General features: G+C 40.6%; 1 protein-coding gene across 1 annotated transcript in view; it reads left to right on the forward strand.

The window, feature by feature from the left end:
* Positions 1–19,750, forward strand: part of LOC311488349 (glypican-6-like) — a gene marked incomplete at both ends in the record, with an annotated part of 74,981 nt that overhangs the window by 45,224 nt on the left and 10,007 nt on the right. The window contains 2 exons of the mRNA XM_084544989.1: positions 5,358–5,488; positions 6,135–6,278. Of these exons, the coding sequence (XP_084401115.1) occupies positions 5,358–5,488; positions 6,135–6,278 (275 nt within the window). The remainder of the gene's footprint in view (positions 1–5,357; positions 5,489–6,134; positions 6,279–19,750) is intronic.

The following is a 19,750-nucleotide window of genomic DNA, read 5'->3' on the forward strand; positions in this document are numbered from 1 at the left end:
GACCTGTAGCACAATTTGGCTTCCAGTGAGAGTTCGAGCTCTCTGATTTTCAAACTGCTGTGCACACATCAGATGCCAGGTGGTTTTCGGTCATCCTTTGTCTTGGATGTCATCTAATAAATGCTTGATGGTACAGAAGCCTCTAAAGAAATCTGTAGACAACCACAGAAATCCATGACCACTTGCTAAATTGATATTTAAAGTCATAAATATGGATGAAGTCATACTTTTGAAGAAACTAGTCAGATCTGATTAATGACACTCGGTAAGAGCAAACTCAATATCTACTCTGTCTTTGCCTATCAAGAGAGAAAGTTTTTGAATAATATTGTCAAGCTATATTAGGCAGAGATAATCCTCCCACCTGTGAGAAAACTGTGAATTTTAAAAGTGAGGGGCTGATAAAATTGCATTACATTTCACTGCACCTTCCAGGCTCTGGAGTTACTTTCGAGTTTTAACACAACAGAACAAGTCAAGCAAATATTGTAGAACACTGTGCTTTTTCCAGCACGACACCGGGTTTCACGTGCAATGGCATCTGTAACCACAACATTAATTTACATTTGGTCTTATGGCTATTTGCATTTCTAATCGCTCTCACGCTGAGGTTGAGCGCATCTAATTACACATTCACTCCCCACCTGTGCAATGAATCTGCAGAAATTTGTGTAAAGAGGGAGAAATGGGTGTTTTTATGGACCATGGAAGCCTATCGTTGTCTCAGCTGTCGAGTCAGATCTGAGCATTGTCCTGGTGGTGCACTCTGTGACATGAGGCCTTTGCAAAGTGCGAACAAGGATGCTGAGGAGGAAGGGACCTCTTCTATATATTTGCGGGCAAAATACATTAAAGTGTTCTGTCAGCAGCTACGCGCCAAACTTTCATGACAATCTCCAACCCCATTAGTAACATGATCTGACGGTGGACGTCTCATTATTGAATAATGCTGCTTAGTTTGATTAGCAGCGCATACAGTATCCGTGCTGCTCCAGTATATGGCTTTTACATTAAGAAGTGTTGCTTAGTGTTTAGAGTGCTGTTATCGCTCAATTGCAAATTGTGGAGTAATAATGGAAAATTAATGATGATGAATGCTTCAGGCTTTAGTAGTGGCTTTTCGGAGGCTCAAGCACGGTGGTGCTTTGAGGGGGATGCTAACGCGTGGCGCGGTGACAATGCTAACGTGGTGATTTTTTTAGAAGACATATATTTACTATGTTCGCCCTGTTAGCGTGCTCGCTAATCAGCACAAATTACAAGGTACAGCAGAGACGTTATTTTGCAGTATATGATAAAATAATGCGCGACGTGACATTTTCCCTGGGAATGGAAAAGAAGAAATATAAAAAGGATCGAGCATCCAGGTCATATCCAAAAAAACAAGCTGAGACAAGGGCAACTGGACTTCTAGAGTTACTTTAAGACGTTTCAGTTGGGGTTAAATAGGAACGTCTGTGGGTGTTGCCCATCACAAACTCCCATGACTAGATTATTGGTGTAAGTATAGATAAAACGGCATCAACAGGGCTGATTTTACACATTTAGCCACAATCAAGTTGGCAAAAGTCGCCCATTGACTGTTGAGTGCAGATCCGTAACATGTTGGCTACCAGAATATAAGCTGCAGAAAACAGAGGAGACCTTTGACACGCTATATTCTCCTTTTTCTGATCACTCAGACGAAAAAGTGTTCATAGTTGACAGGAGAGAAATTAGTTCTTGATCATCTGAATGTGCCATCTTTGTTTTTTCACCATTCATTTAACATTATGTTGTTATGAGTGCATATGTGCGGGTGCATGTGCGTTCAAGGACTTCTTTTTTTTATCAGGGCAAACTGCGGCCAAGGGACAACCTGCATTTTTTTCCTCCCTCTCCATTTTTATAATGTTTCATAGCACTATTAGTTGGTTGACTGAACCACAGATGAGCTATGCTTTACAGAATCTAAATTACACTAGATCCATTTTTCATCCTGTGGAACTCTTCACAGGCAAAGAGCCGTAGATGGGCCTGTTCACTTTCCTTATTTGTCCTTGTCTGCTGGAGGTTGCCGCTGGCTGACATAGCCTGAATTTAAGTGGACATCAATCTCGATAAAGAGGCAGAGCCCAGAGTCATATTACCTCCTCAGTTTTTTTTTTTTTTTCCAGCCGTTTAGCAGGACAGAGCAAATAAACATGTTTCATATCACAAACTGAAACATTAACCTTAGAAACAGAATATAGGATGTTGCTGTGGTTTCACAGGTTGGCGCGCGTTTTAATTTTCCATGTCTCTAGCCGGCATGTCACAGTTGCTGTTTTTATAAACCTCAGCTCAGAATGGGACAAGACGCATCTATTTGCATGGCTGTGTCGCAATGATAACAAGATTTCCTCTCGCTGGCCGGTGGCCTATCTCAGTGCTACAAAAGTGATGCAGGGAAAATTTGGCTCGGAGTGGCAGCCATGCCACAGTGGACTGGACTTCATGCACTCCTCATAAATGAGAGTCATTAATTCTCCATGTAGGTAGAGGTTTTCACATGCAGTGCAGGAGCCCTCTGGGACTAACCATACCCTGGCCTTCTCAACCCAATCTGCACCACTTCTTATTCTCCTCCTCCTCCTCCTCTCTTCTTACTCTCCTCGTCTCCCCCACGCCTATTGTGTGCTTCCCCCTCAGCTGTGTATGAAGACAAAGTTCCCAGCTCTCTCTGTTTGTTGAGCCCATCTGATAAGTTGCAGATAAGTCACCATTGTTGGGGAAAGATTGCCATCGTCTCTGATGCTGGAGGCGCTCTTCTTTTTCTCTTATTATGAAATATGAGTTGTTCCCAGATGGCTCAGTTGACCTAAATTTTCAGTATTTGACAGTTTTAAGCTTGAGCTTGAATTTTCTTTTACGTGTGTTTGTTTTGTGTGCAGATATACCTGAGGCAATTGAATGAATTCGAATGATCCGAAGTACACAACAGAAAGTATGTAAACTAAATTACTTCAATGCAATGATGGATCAAAAAACCCATTATAAAAACACATCAGCATTACTGCTAATAGTACAAATCTTATTTGGTTTGTTTGATTGTCCTGCCCGTGCAGGTGTTATCTACACTTATACTCCATATGGTTGCACAGCGGTGCAATTAAAGTGCAACTGTAGAAAAAAAAAAGCATTTGGCACTGATGTAATCTGTATATTAAGATCTCAGCAACCGTCACAGGCTATTTGCAATTCACAGTGTAAACAAACACGAGAGCTCTTCAAAGGCTCAGACTTCAACATAATTGGAAAGGAAATGGAGTCGGATCTGAGCCGATGTTTCTCAGCTTTTTTCCTCCGCCATTAGTAGTCTTAGGTCCCAGAAGACTGAATAGTTGCACAGGTCTGCTATCAAAGAAGTAAAGCGTAGTTTAGATTATTTTGTGTTTGGTTGTTTGCTTCATGTACAGTGTTTGTCTCCCATTTATTTCTAGCATTTTCACGTGTTCTTTTCAACATTTTCTGTCATTATTTGGTCTGTTCTTTGGGATATCATCTATTCTTACACAGCTAAGGAATGAATTATATCATTCTCCAATGATGGGCGGGGTGGTGGAAGGAGCAAGCCAAAGTAAATATATAACATATTTTTCAAAAAACAACAAGCTGCTTTCTGCATTTTTGTTCAGATTAAATAAACTGTTAGGGGAGCCGGGAGCTTGTAAGAAGTCACTGTTCCTGCAGTCTCAAAATGACAAGATGACCTTATTTAGACACAAGGTAATTGTAGAGTCATTATGACAGCCTTCTGGTGAGGTCTTGTCTTGGGAGGTCTGCGGATAGAGAAACCTGTCCTGACAGACTATCCACGTCCCGTCTCCAGATCTGGGACTTGCTCAGTTATGAGTTAGTGGTTTGCTGATGTCCAGTTCCCCATGGCACGCCATTCAAACTCAGACCTGTCATTACAGAGACGGTGGTCCATTAATATAAAAAATCCTGTGGGGCTGAGAGTGTGTTAGCACTGTTTCGTGACAATATCAATTTACTCACTTAGCCGGTAAAGAACGACAGCCGTCGTTAATTAGTTCACGCCACTGTGAAATCCGCACCAGTCACAGTTGTACTTATTAAATATTTTTGATGGAACATCGTGCTAAAGCAAACAGAGGCGTTAATTGAAAGTGATGAAAACAAGTGGCGATGATAATGGCAAGTGTCTCGCATTCAACAAGCCCTTCTGGCTTGTGTCCACGCAACATTAATGAGCCATTGACCTTTCTCGCAGCGGATGTAAATAAGTGCTTGGCTCTCAAAAGTTCTGTTCAATCAATGATTCATCAGCGCTGTTCGCTGTGTGCAGCGTAACAAAATTTTGTTGACTTGATTGAGGTGATCTACATAAAAACTGAATTTGCCTCAAGAAGCATTTATGCTTTCTATTTGTGGATTGTCATGAAAATGGAACGGTTATTGACAATACTGTGTAATAAGAGGGGAAGATGTACTACCGCTGTTTGACTTCATGTGTTGTATTATAAGATGATATGATAGATTTTTTTGCAACACTGCCTTGTACAATATCAGAAAATGTATTAAATTAATGAATCTTACAGCCAAATCTTCAAGTCTAAAACTCAAACCTATGGGACAGTTATAATGAAATACAGAAACCAAACCGTTGGCAATTTTTGTTTTCACTCAGTTAAAGCTTTTAGTAGTAATTACATAGGCTTATCACTGTGTGTGAAATAAATTCAAATGAGCAGAAGTCTAGAATATTGAAATCATTATTTCTGTCTGTAAAAATCAGTATTTTGTCTTTACTTTCTGAAAGAGCTATTTGTTTGTGTATAAGCTCCGTGCAGGATGAGTTATCAGCCGTTTAAAACAGACTTCTAAGAAATTACAAACTCCGAAGTTATGAAAACAGACAAAATTACTGTTGCTATTAATGTTAATTTTAAAATCTGCGTTGGGCCAGATACTGGCATATGGGAGACTTTAGTGCATATCATGTAAAAACCATTACACAACAAATTTGTTTCATATGGACTTCAGGAAACCACTAGCAACCCGATAAGACAGAAACAACTGAAGAGGACATATTAACCAGTCTGATAATCTATGCAATGCACTTTAAATACAGGAAGCCACAAATGCAAACAAAATGCAAGTAGTGGATTCCTAAATTTCTCGTCAGACTTTTGGCAGATTCGTTTTGCTTTTATTTTCTCAATGGTGTGTTGGGCATGTGACCATGACCACATTCACATGCATCTGACTGGAAATAGAGATGGAAGTATTTCTATAATTAAATATGTATCTGCCTGCACCTCTGTTCACCATCCTTTAACACCAAAACTTTTTTTTTACCACTGTTATGACAGATGCCATGCTGCTGGTCGCACAGAGGCTGGAGGGACCTTTCAACATTGAATCTGTCATGGAGCCTATTGATGTCAAGATTTCAGAGGCCATCATGTACATGCAAGATAACAGTGCCCAGGTCTCCTACAGGGTATGTCAATTAGGTGTATTTCCTAAAGAACATAAGTAAGACCTCAGACAAGCTGCCGAAGTCCAGCTTTTTCACAGATTGAAGAAGGAGTCGTACTGAGTTGTGTCTAAGGTGTGTAGTACGACATGTCCTAATTATATCCAAGTTTAGGTCTATTTGAATTATATGTTTCAATTTGGTCAGATAATCTTAGTTCAGCTAACAGTAGTTAATGTGTTTCCTGTGTTTTACTGCATTTTTCTTTGCCCACAAAATTGTAGTCAGAAAGAAAAAAAAATGTAGGTGGTTGTGAAGAATATTTTTCTGCCTACATGGTTTTTGGATGCCAGTTCCCATTCAAAGCTAAATGCTCAGTTGGCTTTCCCATGCTACAGATGCAGTTTTGTTTATGGTTTAAGTATATGTGGTGTTTTCCCCAAAAGCCTGTAAAAACTTAACTCTACCATCTTAAATAGCACTGGTCACAGCTCGGAGCTGAATCACCTATCACCGTGGTTACCTCAACTTGACGTAAAGCACTGTCACACCGGTTGTGCGGGGAGAATTCTTCGCAAGGCCTTAACAAAACAGCATGTTTTCCCTATTTTTTGCATCCAAAGTAATTTAAACCGCTGACAGCTGTGTGCCCATGTTTTTGTAATTGCAGGTTTTTCAAGGCTGTGGCCAGCCAAAACCCGCAGGAATCACTAGGTCTGCTCGTGGTGTTTCGGATGTGTTCAACGCCCGCTTCAGGCCATACAGTCCAGAGGAGCGGCCTACCACTGCAGCTGGCACAAGCCTAGATAGACTGGTAAGGAGACAAAGCCAATGCTGCTGCTTTCAGGCGAGACATTGCTTCAGAGTAAACATCATTTGTCTTTCTGACTTGACACTGTTGATTAAAGCTGGTGATTTGCCATCGTAAGCCCCCGGAGCCGGAAATTAATTCTTTGTACTTGTCCTCCATTCAGGCCCCTCTATCGATTTGTGTTTGTTAACGAATCAGCGGCTTTACCCCAAGAGGGCAGTGGAAGGTGTGATGCTCCGCGTCCAGTGCCCTTCTCTCATCTATGTACTTGGCAAACAGAAAAGAAAGGGATGAAAGGAGACTGATAGATTTTGTGAGGCTGACCATATCAATTGTTGCTCTAAAGCACACCTTTATTTTCTGTCAGATTATCTGTATGTTTGCTCGATAGGATCTTGATACATGGATTTCCATCTCAAACAACCTTGAAACCTAAAACGCTGCATCAGGGTAAAGGTTAACGCGGGCCTGACAGTCCAATTGAGCTGAGAGACAGTTCTCATCATGGATTACCTTTGCAGCCACGGTGCCCTTCCTTTCTCCCCCTAGTCATTTTCCGAGTGAATCTTTATAAATTGTATCTCAGTTTTATGTTGGTATTTATTTATACAAGAAATCCAATAAATAATTATTTTTTTGGCATTATTGACCTTTGAAAAGCAGCAAAACAATTAAATCTGTTTTGTGGAATGGCAGCCTCGCCCACACCGTCTTTACCATGCTTAATTGAAAGTCTTAGTGTCCAGTTAATAATAGATAATTTAGTTAATGCAGTCGCATTTCGTCCATCTGAAGTCCCGCCATAATAAATGAGCCATTTGTTTTATTCAACACTAATTACGTTTTTGCACCGTCTAATTCGTTCTCGATGCATTTTTGATGTATTGTATAAAGTAGCTTCCTTTTTAGCTTTGTATGTTTAGAAATGCTTTCTTCCACCTACACTGAATTAATTAAGACTTTCTATCTCTCTGCCTTTCTGCTGCAAACCAGAGGATTGTTTGGAATGCGATGCAACACAGTGTAAGGTTCAACATTTTATACTCGTGCTTTTGCAGGGGACTGTTGTCTAGTAGTGTTTTTATTCCTAATAACTGGAAGTAAAAAAATATGTTTTAATATTGTGTGGATGGGGATGCATAGGACAATATTCTGTTAAGGACTACGAGGTAGCCAAGCATCACGACCTGTAAATCCCAGTGATATGTAGCACCCAGTGTGCTAAGTATCATAACCCGAGTCTCATATCACATGGGATTCAGAGCCACACACTCTCATTGAAATGTTTCCAACGATTTATTAGGGGTTCTAATGCAAGAGCCCGTCAGGACCTGATAATGTGGCGTATTGTGGCGCCAAAGTGTCAGCTGTTAAACACGCAATTTTACAGTCGAGTTGCGCACACCACAGGAAATGTTGATCGCACGCCATGGTTTCCTCAGGTTTCCTCTCTGAGATCCAGTATGAACTTCCGTCAGTCGTCATATCTATTTGAGACGAATCCCATTCCGAGGCCATCACTGCTGTGGCTAATAAGAGTCAGCTCCTCAAGGAACCTAACCCATCAGCAAATGACCTGCTCCGCCAGGGCTGACAGAGGGGTGAGCTGTGACCGGTTTGTGTGGGAGTGTTACAGGCAGCATCCGCTATAACGGTACGGTGACGTAGAGGCTCCAGCCTGCTCCCGCATAACTGGGCGATCAGCCCACTTGAAAGTGTGTCAGTGACGACAGACTATTTGTGACGTACCATAACCAAACCAATTAACATGAGCAGAAAATTCAGTTTGCCCGAGGAATCTGTGCCGATCTGGCCACAAGAAGCTGCATAATATGACACTTCTGCAATGCACTGTAAAATCAGGCTTAGTAAAGGAAAGGCATGGTGATGGCAAATGCCTATTTTTCCTTGATCCATCTTATATCCCTTGTTTGAGAATGAAAACTCTACTTTACACAGATTAGGGAACATCAGTGAATGCTTTTGGAAAATGCAATTTCAAGAAAAGAAACTAGCACTAGCACGCACACCATAATAAGGCTAGACAGAGATAAAAACATTAAAGGTCCCATTTTATACCCCTTTTTAACAAGTTTATGTGGGCCGTGCAGGACCACAGAATGTGTTTTTCCAGCTTCATCTCAAAGCACCTCACAGACTGTTCATTCAACCATGCCTGTGTGCCCCTGGTTTTAGCCTTGTACCAATTCTGTCGTTCCAGTTCCTTAGCTTTAAAGGTATGGCTGCAAAAAAAATTAAAATAAAAAATGTCCCCTTTAAACAATTTTTTTGCAGATTTGTACTAAATATGGACACTTAAAGGAAAAAAAACTAACTTTGTCTTCAAACAACAAATTTGTGCACGGTGTCACTTTTCGGCGACATCCACTGCACCTTCTACCGTGTACCACGTAACTGCAACTGTGTTTCAGCTTACACTGATCGGGCATAACATTATGACCACGTGCCTAGTATTGCGTTGGTTCCCATTTTGCTTCCAAAACAGTTGTGACTCGGCACAGAATGGACATGGGCCTTCTGAGGGTGTCTTGTGGTGTCTGGTAACAGGATGTTGTTGGTGGGGGCTTTTGGGTCCTATGCGTTGAGGGGAGGATCCTCTGTGTATCAGGCTCGTCCCAGTGCATCCCACAGATACTTGATCAGTTTGGGATCTAGTGAATTTGGAGGCCAGGTCAACACCTTGTGCTGTTTTTCATGTTTGAGTTGTTCCTGGACAGTTTTTGTGTGTGTGCCTGTGTCAGGCTGCATCCTGCTGGGGATGCCTGCTGTCATCGAGTGTCATTGCTATGGGGTGGGGGTGCCTGGTCTGGTCTAGGTGGGTGGTACATGTCCAAGTAACATCCACATGAATACCAGGTCCAAAAATTTCCCAGCAGAACATTGAATAGTCACAAGATGGTCAATGTTATTCACTTCACCTGTCAGTGGTTTTAATGTTGTGGCTGATCAGTGTATATTCAGTATTAAACTGATGTAGCCCTCAGGTTTTGTCTTATTCAACTCTTTTCACCATAGGCTTGAGACACGACAAACACTTTTTGTATAATCTGATAACTCTCGCATGACAGTGAGACAGTGACACCAGCTCCTACCAGGTAGTGATGAGCGACAGAGGCAGTTCTTCCACCCTCAGCAGAACATACTCAGAGCTGGGCGACGCGACGTCGGCTGGGGATTCGCGCGACTTAAGTCTCCCGTCTCCTTCGTGCGGGCCGACGTCTCTGACACAATGGCGGCGATGTAGCTAACTTGGCTAGCTGGGGGAAATAATAATAAAAAAAAAAAAAAAACGCCGTGGAAAAGGGAAAACAAAACACAGTTGTTCCGCAGTAAACGGTCCCAGACTGGTATAAATCAGTTCGAGCTGAACAGGGAACAGTTCACAAACAGAAAAAAAACACACGATAACGGTCAGTGACGACCTTAATATTGTTCGACTAACTGCTCCAGACCACTTCTTCCGACTACCCAGAGATCAACAGGAAATCAAACTTTTCCAAAGTCGTAATTTTCCTATAGTAAACAACATTAGTTTTTTGTTTGTTTGTTTGTTTCGTAGATGCTTGTAATTTAATGTAAAATATATATATGTAAAAATATATAATGTGTGTAATGTATATCTCAATAAATCATAACCTGAGCAAAGCATACTAAAAGACAATCATATGTAATGCTCATTAACATCAACTGTAGATAAGCTATGCATCTTAAAAATAGTTTGAAAATCGATTACATATACTTGATCAGGCTATTCATTTCAGTTACACAGTTTAAAACCTCAAAAGATGTGTTTTCATAGGTTCAGTCAACATTAGGCTATGTTGTTCAGGCTCAGATATTTTAGACACTGCCTTATATATAACCTGACATCTCTAACTCGTGACAACTATTTCTATTGAGGTCCTGCAGCTGATATCACAACTTCTAACAGCCGCCACAGTAGCAGGCAGCGAATATAAAAATCTTTTGGTTTGATGCCATGTGTATAGGACGTGAATCAATACTGACTCTTACTTCAAGTGAGATGATATGATTGATAGATTTTTCTACTTTAGTAGTTTCTACTTTACTTTTTTTCTTGCAAGGATGTTGGCTATCCTATTTCAACTAACTGTGGATGGTCTTTTAAAATGTTATGGAAGATCCATGTGATATGTCAGGAAACACATGACCTGAACTAAAATGTGAAGCAGCAGCAGGTGCAAACCAACCCAATGTGGGGAATTAACTGTATGTCAAAATCATTAATTAACCATTGCTGTTCATAAAGTTTGCACTTATGGTATTGGCACAGTAGTATAACAAGTACTTTTCAAAAGAAACTTGAGTGTTGAACACATGTTTTGTTCGACATTATAATAAAACAGATGTGGTACTACAGCTGTTTTCCTTGGTAGAAAGTCTCAATTCACTTTTCATCATGACCAAATTGTCAAAGGTCAAATATAGATTTCAAACAACAACAGCTCTATGGAGACCTGCTACACCTGTGGAATATCATAAAATACTGTAAAGCACAGTAGCTTTGGTTTTTATCTCAACCTTCTCCTTAGTATATTGAAACTGCTGCTTGTTATCTATTTTTCATACCTCTCTGCTGTACGTTGGGAGCAGGTGTAAAGGCATCAGTCTTTACTAGCTGCTGTCTCATGCCATCATTAGCTTGACAGCATTTATGTTTTCATCCTGCAGCAGGGGCATAGCTGGGTTTCTTGTGAGAATCCATCTTTGTTGTCCTACACACTGTCCTCATTTACGCTGTGGCGCAGGCATAATTACCCGTGACAGTGACGCTGCTCTGCCTTGTGAAAGTTGACAATAGTTTAAAGTGTCCTTTGATAAGAACTTCTTGTCCCGATTTACCGCTAAGTTTGCAAGTCAAAGAATGAGCAAGGGATGGCAGGAAGTGCCTGTGTTCATTTCTTCTTTTGCCTATGGAGGAGCCTGAAGGAGCAGGCCCACCTCCAGCTCAATGAGCCGTGACTGTTTAATTGCCTGACATTCTGTCAGAGCACACACCCACAAAGCTCTGAGAGAAATGGAGATTTTAAAGTCCAAAGAGGGGATAAAGGCACAACAGACTGTCAGACTCGGAGGCGCATTAAAGATAAGAAGTGGTGCTTTTAATTTGACATTTGTAACAAGTCTTTTTTTTTTTTTCTTTTGGTCTCCCTTGTATTATACAAGGTTCACAGTATGGCACAATGGCATAACAATGAAAACAAGACCAGACAAGACTAAGCTGTAAAAAAGAGTAAAAAAAATAAAAATTAAACCTTTGATCCGTGACTTTATGCACCTGGATAGTCTTAGATCATCAGTTTAGGAAGCTTGCAGTAAAAATTTCTTGAATGTTAATCACATAACTCAGTCACATAACTCAGATGTATTTATTTTAAATGATTAAGACGCCACGGGTGACAACAAGGTCAGTCATGTACATTATCTTTGATAAGTCAATAATTGCAAGCTCTGACATCATTGATGAAAACGGACAACTCTGCCTACAAATAACTCCTACTGCATAACCAGATGATAACTAACTTGAACTGGTTTTCATTGAACCGTTTAGTCAGTTTAATGTTAAACAGGGTCTTATTGCCACATGCACCTTGCATGCTTCCAGTGACAGAAGAAAGAAAAAAGGAGAAAACACAGTTTAGATTCGGATTATCACCCCAGTCAGTCTCTGTTTGCTTACAAATATTATTTATAAAATGTCATTTGTCACCAAAATCGTATTTTATCAAATCCAATTATCACATTTTTCTTAATATTCAAGATCAGCAATTACTTACTACTTCATTTTTTCCTGTGCGCACAAATCTGACTACACATCAAATGGAAAAGCTGCACTTGTAAACAAATTATAACTCCATTTTCATCTGTGCAGATATAATTAACTCCTGACCTTATTCCTTCTGCATCTCTCCGTCAGTCTCGCCCCGCCGACGTGTTTTGCAGTTGGAAAGAGCAAACATTTTTGAAAAACCAAAGTCAACAATCAGCTGGGGCTGTCTAGCATCCAGTGGGGTACAGAGCCCGAGATTAGTGTAAACTTCCTGCAGCAAATGCTTGCAATGTTCTTCCGGCAGTCTCCTGGACAATAGTTTCCAATCTGGAATTACAAGACCAACATGAGGGGGTCTCATTAGGATTATTAAGATAAGCGGTTGTTTGACTTTTTTAGCTTTGTCTATTATTGAAATGATATATCAATACTAGCTGGGGGACAAACAATGTAACACTAAATCTAGTCTGGCATTTCTATAATGCAATGTTAATTATTTCTACTGATGCACAGACACATACTGGTACTGCTACACAAGACGTTGCTGAAAAGTCCATGTTTGGGCCATTTACAGTCATTGTATTTGAGGTTTCAAAATAAAAAGTAATACCGTTTTATACTGATTATCTTCCATACTAATTGTGATATCATACTTTCTTTATGCCCTGAACTCTGAACTCCTGAGTACTCCCAGCAGATGAAAGCACAAACCTTGTAGTGACAAACTCTTGACATATTTATGTGAAGGTGGAAACACTCAAGTGAAATAACAATAAGCAAAAATCTTCCTTGAGTCGAGCAAGACTTTATGGAAAAGCCCTCCCTGTCACTGCAACATAAGACATTCCTTATCTCAAAAAGATGTCCATGTCCTCTCTGCCCTCTCAGGAAGAAAAGGTGGCAGCACGGTGGATCAGTTCTTAGAACGGCTGCCCAGCAGCAAGGAAGTTTTGCGCACGAGTGTCCCTATGTTTGTGATGTTTTTTACTCAGAGTACTCCATTTTCACACCACCAAGGCATGCACGTCAATGGATAGCTGTTAGGCGTGACTGTGTGATTGTCTATGTTTGTAGGCTTAGTGACAGACCAGTGGTCTGTCTAGGATCTCTCTGTGCTTTAAGCCAAACATATGGGATCCAGCCTTCCATGAACCTGATTAAGAGGGCTTGAAGGGTGTGAATGAAAGGTGCAAAAAAAGGCTGCTTTTCAGCTCGCGCCTGATGCTGAATTCCAAAGATCAACCAAAGTTGTATACTAAATCTTTTGTATGTATGAAGTGGGGAGAACACAGGGATGTTGCTTTTATCCTCTGATTACATTCATGTCTGTACAAATTAGTAATTTACATAGTATATGGATAACTTGTAATAGTATAGCATTAAGTAAAACTGAATATTCATACACACAGTCTTTTTCCCCCCTTTCATTCTTTGCCATGTTCAGTAGGAAACACTGAGTAAAACATCAATGTGCGGTTCGTGAAGTCAGTTGTTCAGGAAAAAGAAAAATACAACACAACCACTCATTTCCAAAATCTTGACCCTGGATTATATTTTTGCAGTCCAGGAACATGTCAAGCCACTGAAACATTCTTGTTTTGGATACAGCTTAATGGAACTAAAGTGGGCCTATCCACAGCTCCATTCCTGTACGTACTGACTCTTACCCAAGACGTGCAATTATGGAGATTCCACAGATTCTAGCATAACTGATACTTCTTTTTCTAAGACCACACAAAAATAAATAGTCTAGCTATGCACATGTGGCATGGTAGTTCAGGGCATTGTTTGACTGTAAAGTTAACAGTTGCTCGGGTTAGGGGTGGCACTCAGACATAAATATTTAACTGCTAAAATTAAAGCCTGACAGATATCGAATATAACTTTAAATGTAAATCAGCCTCTCTGCAAACACCTGTAAATGAACTGAAACAGATTTCTATGTTCAACTCAAACACCGCATCTGTTTACTACCAGAGAAATGTAGACAATAAGCACTAGCGACTGCTTGATGAATATTACAGAAGGGTCAATAATATCTTTAAAATCATCATCTGTTCCCTTAAGTATTCAATTACTGGCAGCTCCTGCCAAATCTCTGAGGGAGGGAAATACTGGCAGGATTAGACAATGTTGCTATGATGTCTAAGGTGGGTACATTAACAGATTAACTAGACACTGTCACATCAAATGGTGGATTTTTGCTATTCAACTCGGTTAGCAATACCACCAGTAACCACTAGATGGCTACCACTTATCAGTTCAGCAGCTCTGCACGCAAAGGCGACTAATTTAGTGTTTTTGAAACATAAAATGACTCACAGATGCTTTACATCACATACATTGCATATATAGATTTTAGGTGAAGGAAATCCAGAGCACTGGCCCTGGGGGCTCAAAATGCGAAATCAATTAAATCAACGATTTGACTTATTATGCAATAGGTGTAACTCCCCTATTTAAATTACATTACTCATTTATTTTGTTCCTTATCTCTCTTTCAAAGCAGTAAAATGATCAGTTCCCCTCTCATTGAAATCAAGCATTTTCCCGACTAATTCTCTCTCCACTTTCCTGCCACCAAGTCATGCACGTCAATAGATAGCTGTTAGGTGTGACTGTGTGATTGTCTGTGTTCGTTGGCTTTGTGAAAGACTAGTGACGTTAGCCGACACATGGGCTCCAGCTTTCCTTGAGTCTGATTATGGGTGTCTGTAGGGTGTGAGCATAGACCGTATAGAAAATACAGTGCACGACAGCTCTTCAAAAGTGAAGCCAAAGCGAGTAGAGCTCCCCCTGGTGGCTGGCTGCAGTATAGGTCATAAGCTCCGCCTCCTCCACGTTAGTGGATGGGACTTGGGCCAAACTAGAATACTAAAGTACATGTCAAGAATGGTTTCTGTCATTTTAGGTAGTCAATATAATGCAGATGTATGTTCAAGAGTCAAATTTTTTGAAAAGTTTCATTTTAGTTTTAGTTATTTGACGGCATAGAAACAAGATGTGACGTCATGATGACTTACAGTTGCCATGACAATTGCTCTGTGAAGCAATCCCCTAGGCGCGTGAAAGTAGGAAAATAGGTGTCATAAGTGTAGCGCCACTCAGTGCGGAGACTCCAAACTTGCAACAGTATGCCAGTCATATCCCAGGAGTTCTATCGGCAGTTTGACCAACGGAAAGAAGTGGAGATGCATTGTCCATGTTTTATACAGTTTATGGATGTGAATACAATGCATGTCATGGAAACACTGCCACTGCAGTTATATGTTCCTGACACATTGTGTTTCACAAGAATAACTTGATTGCCAGCTAACTGGCTGCCCCAGTGGTCAATAAAAGAGGTCATATAAGACAAAAGTACGTTGCGTGCAAGCCCTCCCAGAAGCTGTTTAGATCACACTGTTTGCAATTCGAAAAAAAAAACAACCTTAATATCAGAGTCTGTGGAACAATCTGGGCAATATGCAGCCATATTAAAATCCCCCAAAGGGGAGGGCCACCAGTGCTCTGTGGCACATGACTTGACAAAGCTTGGACTATATTCAAAGACACATGGATAGACCACAACAGTGACATGCACTGACAGCTAGCCAAACACTGTGGTTGAATGCGGTCCCTTTGGTGGGGCGTCTCCCAATCGCCCCAGTAGAGAAACTGGCCATATTCTCAATCGACTACATGTGCAGGAGTCGTTAGTCATCCTTCTAGTTGTGTTAGCCATTTGTTTAGAACATAAAAAAGCGAAACATAAAGAACTCACCAAAGCAGACATAATGTTATTCTGAGTGAAGCAGCTGTGTTTACTGTGGGTGACCGTAAAGGGAAACCAGCTTCCATTTTCAAGCATGATACTCGGGTGTGCTTTCAAATACGTGGCATTGCATCACGTACACATATTCTATATTTTCCAACGGGCAGAAACTTAAACATATGTGCGTCTGTGTTGTTCAGTGATTATTGTTATTATTATAAGTTGTATTTTTTCAAGTTTAAGCATTAGTGGTTAAAAAGATCCAACTTTCAGATGCATTATTTACTTACACGGTCCGACCACAGGTCTTTAAAATGACATTCTTAAGCCTGGTGTTAGGTTTGCTTTTTGTCAGCTTGGGAAACCGAGGATCTTGGGTGGAGCTGATGTGGGATACGGTTGAATGCCGGGAGCTGACATCCTGGGATTTCCCGTGATTTTGCAATAAAATCGCCTCATTTTCTCCCCACAGTAAGTACCCGCGAAACACCAAGTGTTTTAGCATGTTTTTTTTTTTTAAGCGGCATTAGTTCATTCATTGATTTAGATATTGATTTAGATATCAACAATCGAACATTTATTGCACTCCCGGGCATCGGTTTGTTCCCAAACTGACAATATAGATCTGCAAGGAGGAGTGGGGGGGCCAGATGGAGGACATACAGTTGCTACAATTGTTGATACCAGTAATTGTGTGAGCGTGTAGTTGGGCATTCATTGAAAAGAGCATTCGATTTAAGTAAAATGTATATTATGATTTCTTAAAAACAGAAGCCTTTTTTTTTTGTGGGTGTGCAAAAATGTAGGTCAGTGTCTTCCTCTTGCATGTTACAAGGTGCGTTGTCGCACAGTCCAGATGGCACACTTCCGATTACCAGCCAAAACAAATCACATACCAGGACAAGCACTCATAAATGTTTTTCTCATATTACCAAAAAAACAGACTCCACCGTGGCTGCGACTCTCTAATTACTCAAGTGAACACTCCCTTGGAGAGCGAGAAATGAGTTGTTTATGTTAATGTAGCAGAGTCCTCCTTTTATCACAGTCATCAGTTTGTACAATTAAATGATGTGCATGACGACCCTGCTAAGTAACATATCTCACAGTGGCACACTTCAATGAAGCTGAGAGCGTCATGACCTTGGTGCTATAGTGATAGGAAGACATTGCACAGGCTGCGTTAGGCCAAAAGGTGCAGCAACCATAGAATACTTATCATGCACACTTTACCGTTGTCATTCCCAACGCGGCACTAGTGATGTTGTCAAGGAGACAGAGGGAAGGAGAATGCCGTACCTTGCTGATAGACGTGTTGAACACAGCCTCCACCCCTAATGTATGCGAGAAAGAAGTAGAAGTGATGAAATTTCAGCAGATTCTCAGATTATTTCCTAAAAACATAACGCAACCCAAACTGCTGCTAATAATTTTACGCGGTTCATCAGATCCTTCGCCAGAATAGCTCAAAGTAAATATCAGAAAGGACAACAAGTGCCGTGCCATGCTGTGCTGTATGTTCAGAAAAATACACACAGGCATGCTCTTAGGAGACTTAAATAAAAAGTCCTAAACCAGAAAACAAAGATACAATCATACTTACAGCAAAGACTAACTATTAACATTAAGAGCAAGTCTCAAGCAATCAAATCATTTCAATAGGAGTGAAATTATAGAAACACAATGAACACAAAACTGGAACACTGAGCAGTGTCTGCAGCTGACAGGCACGGAAAGGGAAACCATAGTAACTATAGAAGAGGTGACTATAAGGGAATGTGGTAACACGAGAAAAACTGAAAAAAGATTGACCTCAAAATCAACGCCAGGACTTGTTACTTGTACCATGGGATGGTAAACATCAAAAGCGCTTTTTGAGAAAACCGCTGGCCACAGAGGCGTGTGTTTTACACGAACATCGTGTGTGACAAAAATAATAAATCTCATCTCAAAGGTTGATGTATGCATCTTTTCCTCGGAGCATCCTAAAGCAGCGCACTCACCTCGCTTCCTGTTCGCCACTTTGATAAATATGGACCCTGGCTCTCTATGGTTTTTACGAAGAGATATCATGATGTCCTAAACTGTGGCGACCTATTATTAAAAAGGCAAAAACAGGGGTTAAAGGAAACTTTGAGCATTTGGGAAGCCATACTCACAATTCATTCCTTTTACATATCAGCTACACCATATTAGACTAACAGTATGATCCCAGTGTTGTAAGTTGCAGGAAAATTGTGTTCTTTAAACGCATCCTTTGCATTGGGTCACATGGCCACACAACCAATTCTTTGTGTAATCATTTGTTAAGTTATTTTAATTTTGCAAGGTTTGACATTGCATTCTTGAATGTCACTGCTGTCGGATATATGTAATATTAAAATACACATGCATGCAGAATACACTGCAGTGGCAGTCCATTTAGATCACCGTTACTGGATCTTAGCCACATGCAAATGCACAGCTGGACCACAGACAAATATGTACTCAACGAGTTAAAGGTCGCATTATGGCGCATCTTCCTGCAAACTCCAGCAAGCATGGCGAACATCGATAGATGACCCGCCCTCTGGCTTGGAGACGCACAAATACAACGAGGTTAGAAGATTTACATAGTGTATGTGGACAGATGGATTGAGTACTGAAGTGACAAAAGTTTCTGGAACTGCAGACAAGTGAATGTTGTACTTCCTGGAGTCGATCTGGACATTGTGTACTTGCATATAAATGATAAGAAACCAAAAACAGGGTTTAATTAATGAGAGAGGAGGGTGAGAAGAAAAAAGAATACACTGAAATGTTTTCCAAGATCGTGGTTTTAAGCTATCCCAATGGCAATAAATCAATAACGTAATTACAATTGACCCCCTTTTTAAGTTAAAATCAAACGCCAAGTCAGCTACAGCTACAATGCCAGATGATTTTCTTTGTTCCCTTTATTACCATTCTTTCTCTGCTTCTTTTCATACAGTATGTGTCAATACATTAATGAGGCACATTGGCCCCATTACACTCTGGACTGCCTGCCTCTCTGGGGATCGAGGGCAGCAGGGGAAAGCAGGCATGCCGATGATTGCTCTGTTCTCCACAGAGCATAGCTTCCCTTTAATCATCTCCCTTCCTCAAACCTCTCCTGTCACAGCCCCGGGCGAATCACATGCACAAACTCACCACTGTTTCATCAATATGCTGTCATTTTTTTCCTCACAGCGGGATCATTGTGTGATAAATTTTGCTCACCATGATAAACCATATTGCCTAACTGTGTAGTTAACGTGGGACTGAGCGAATGCTTGGAGGCAGTAATATGTAAAATGGGTCACTGTTTGACCTACAGTCCTGTACCTTGACAATATGTAAATACAGTGTGAGCTACAACCATATAGCAGTTTGTCACTTATAAAGGAACTCATGATGTGCAAGGTATCCACAAAGATCCAATATGTAAGGATATCGTCTCATAATTAATGGAGCATAATTTCAGAGGTCACAATGGATGACAGCATCTTTTGGTAAGACGAAGACGCTAATCTTTTCTGTTGCTGTTCATCGATTTAACGCATTTTCCTTTGTAAAGTGATCAAATTAACTTAAAAACCCAAAAGAAGCTGGTTTATAATTATGCATCTCACAGTTTTGGCTATTTTTGGAAGCAGCATTTTTTTTCATGTGCACTTTTTTTCTTTTTTTTTCCAAGGTACACAGAGATTCGGCGTCACATTAAATTAAAGGCATGATGAATTGTTCCCCCTGTGAAGGCCGCCGAAAGTTGGAAATAAAGTTAAGCCTCCAGGGTGCCGCAGAACTGAGCTCTTGAATTCAGTTCTCTTACTGTGGAAGTATGGAATCAAAACTAAATTTGACAACATAGCCGGACATTTTGGCAGCATATCCAGTACAATGCACATG

This window comes from Chelon labrosus (genome assembly GCF_963514085.1).
Source record: "Chelon labrosus genome assembly, chromosome: 5".
NCBI lineage: Eukaryota > Metazoa > Chordata > Actinopteri > Mugiliformes > Mugilidae > Chelon > Chelon labrosus.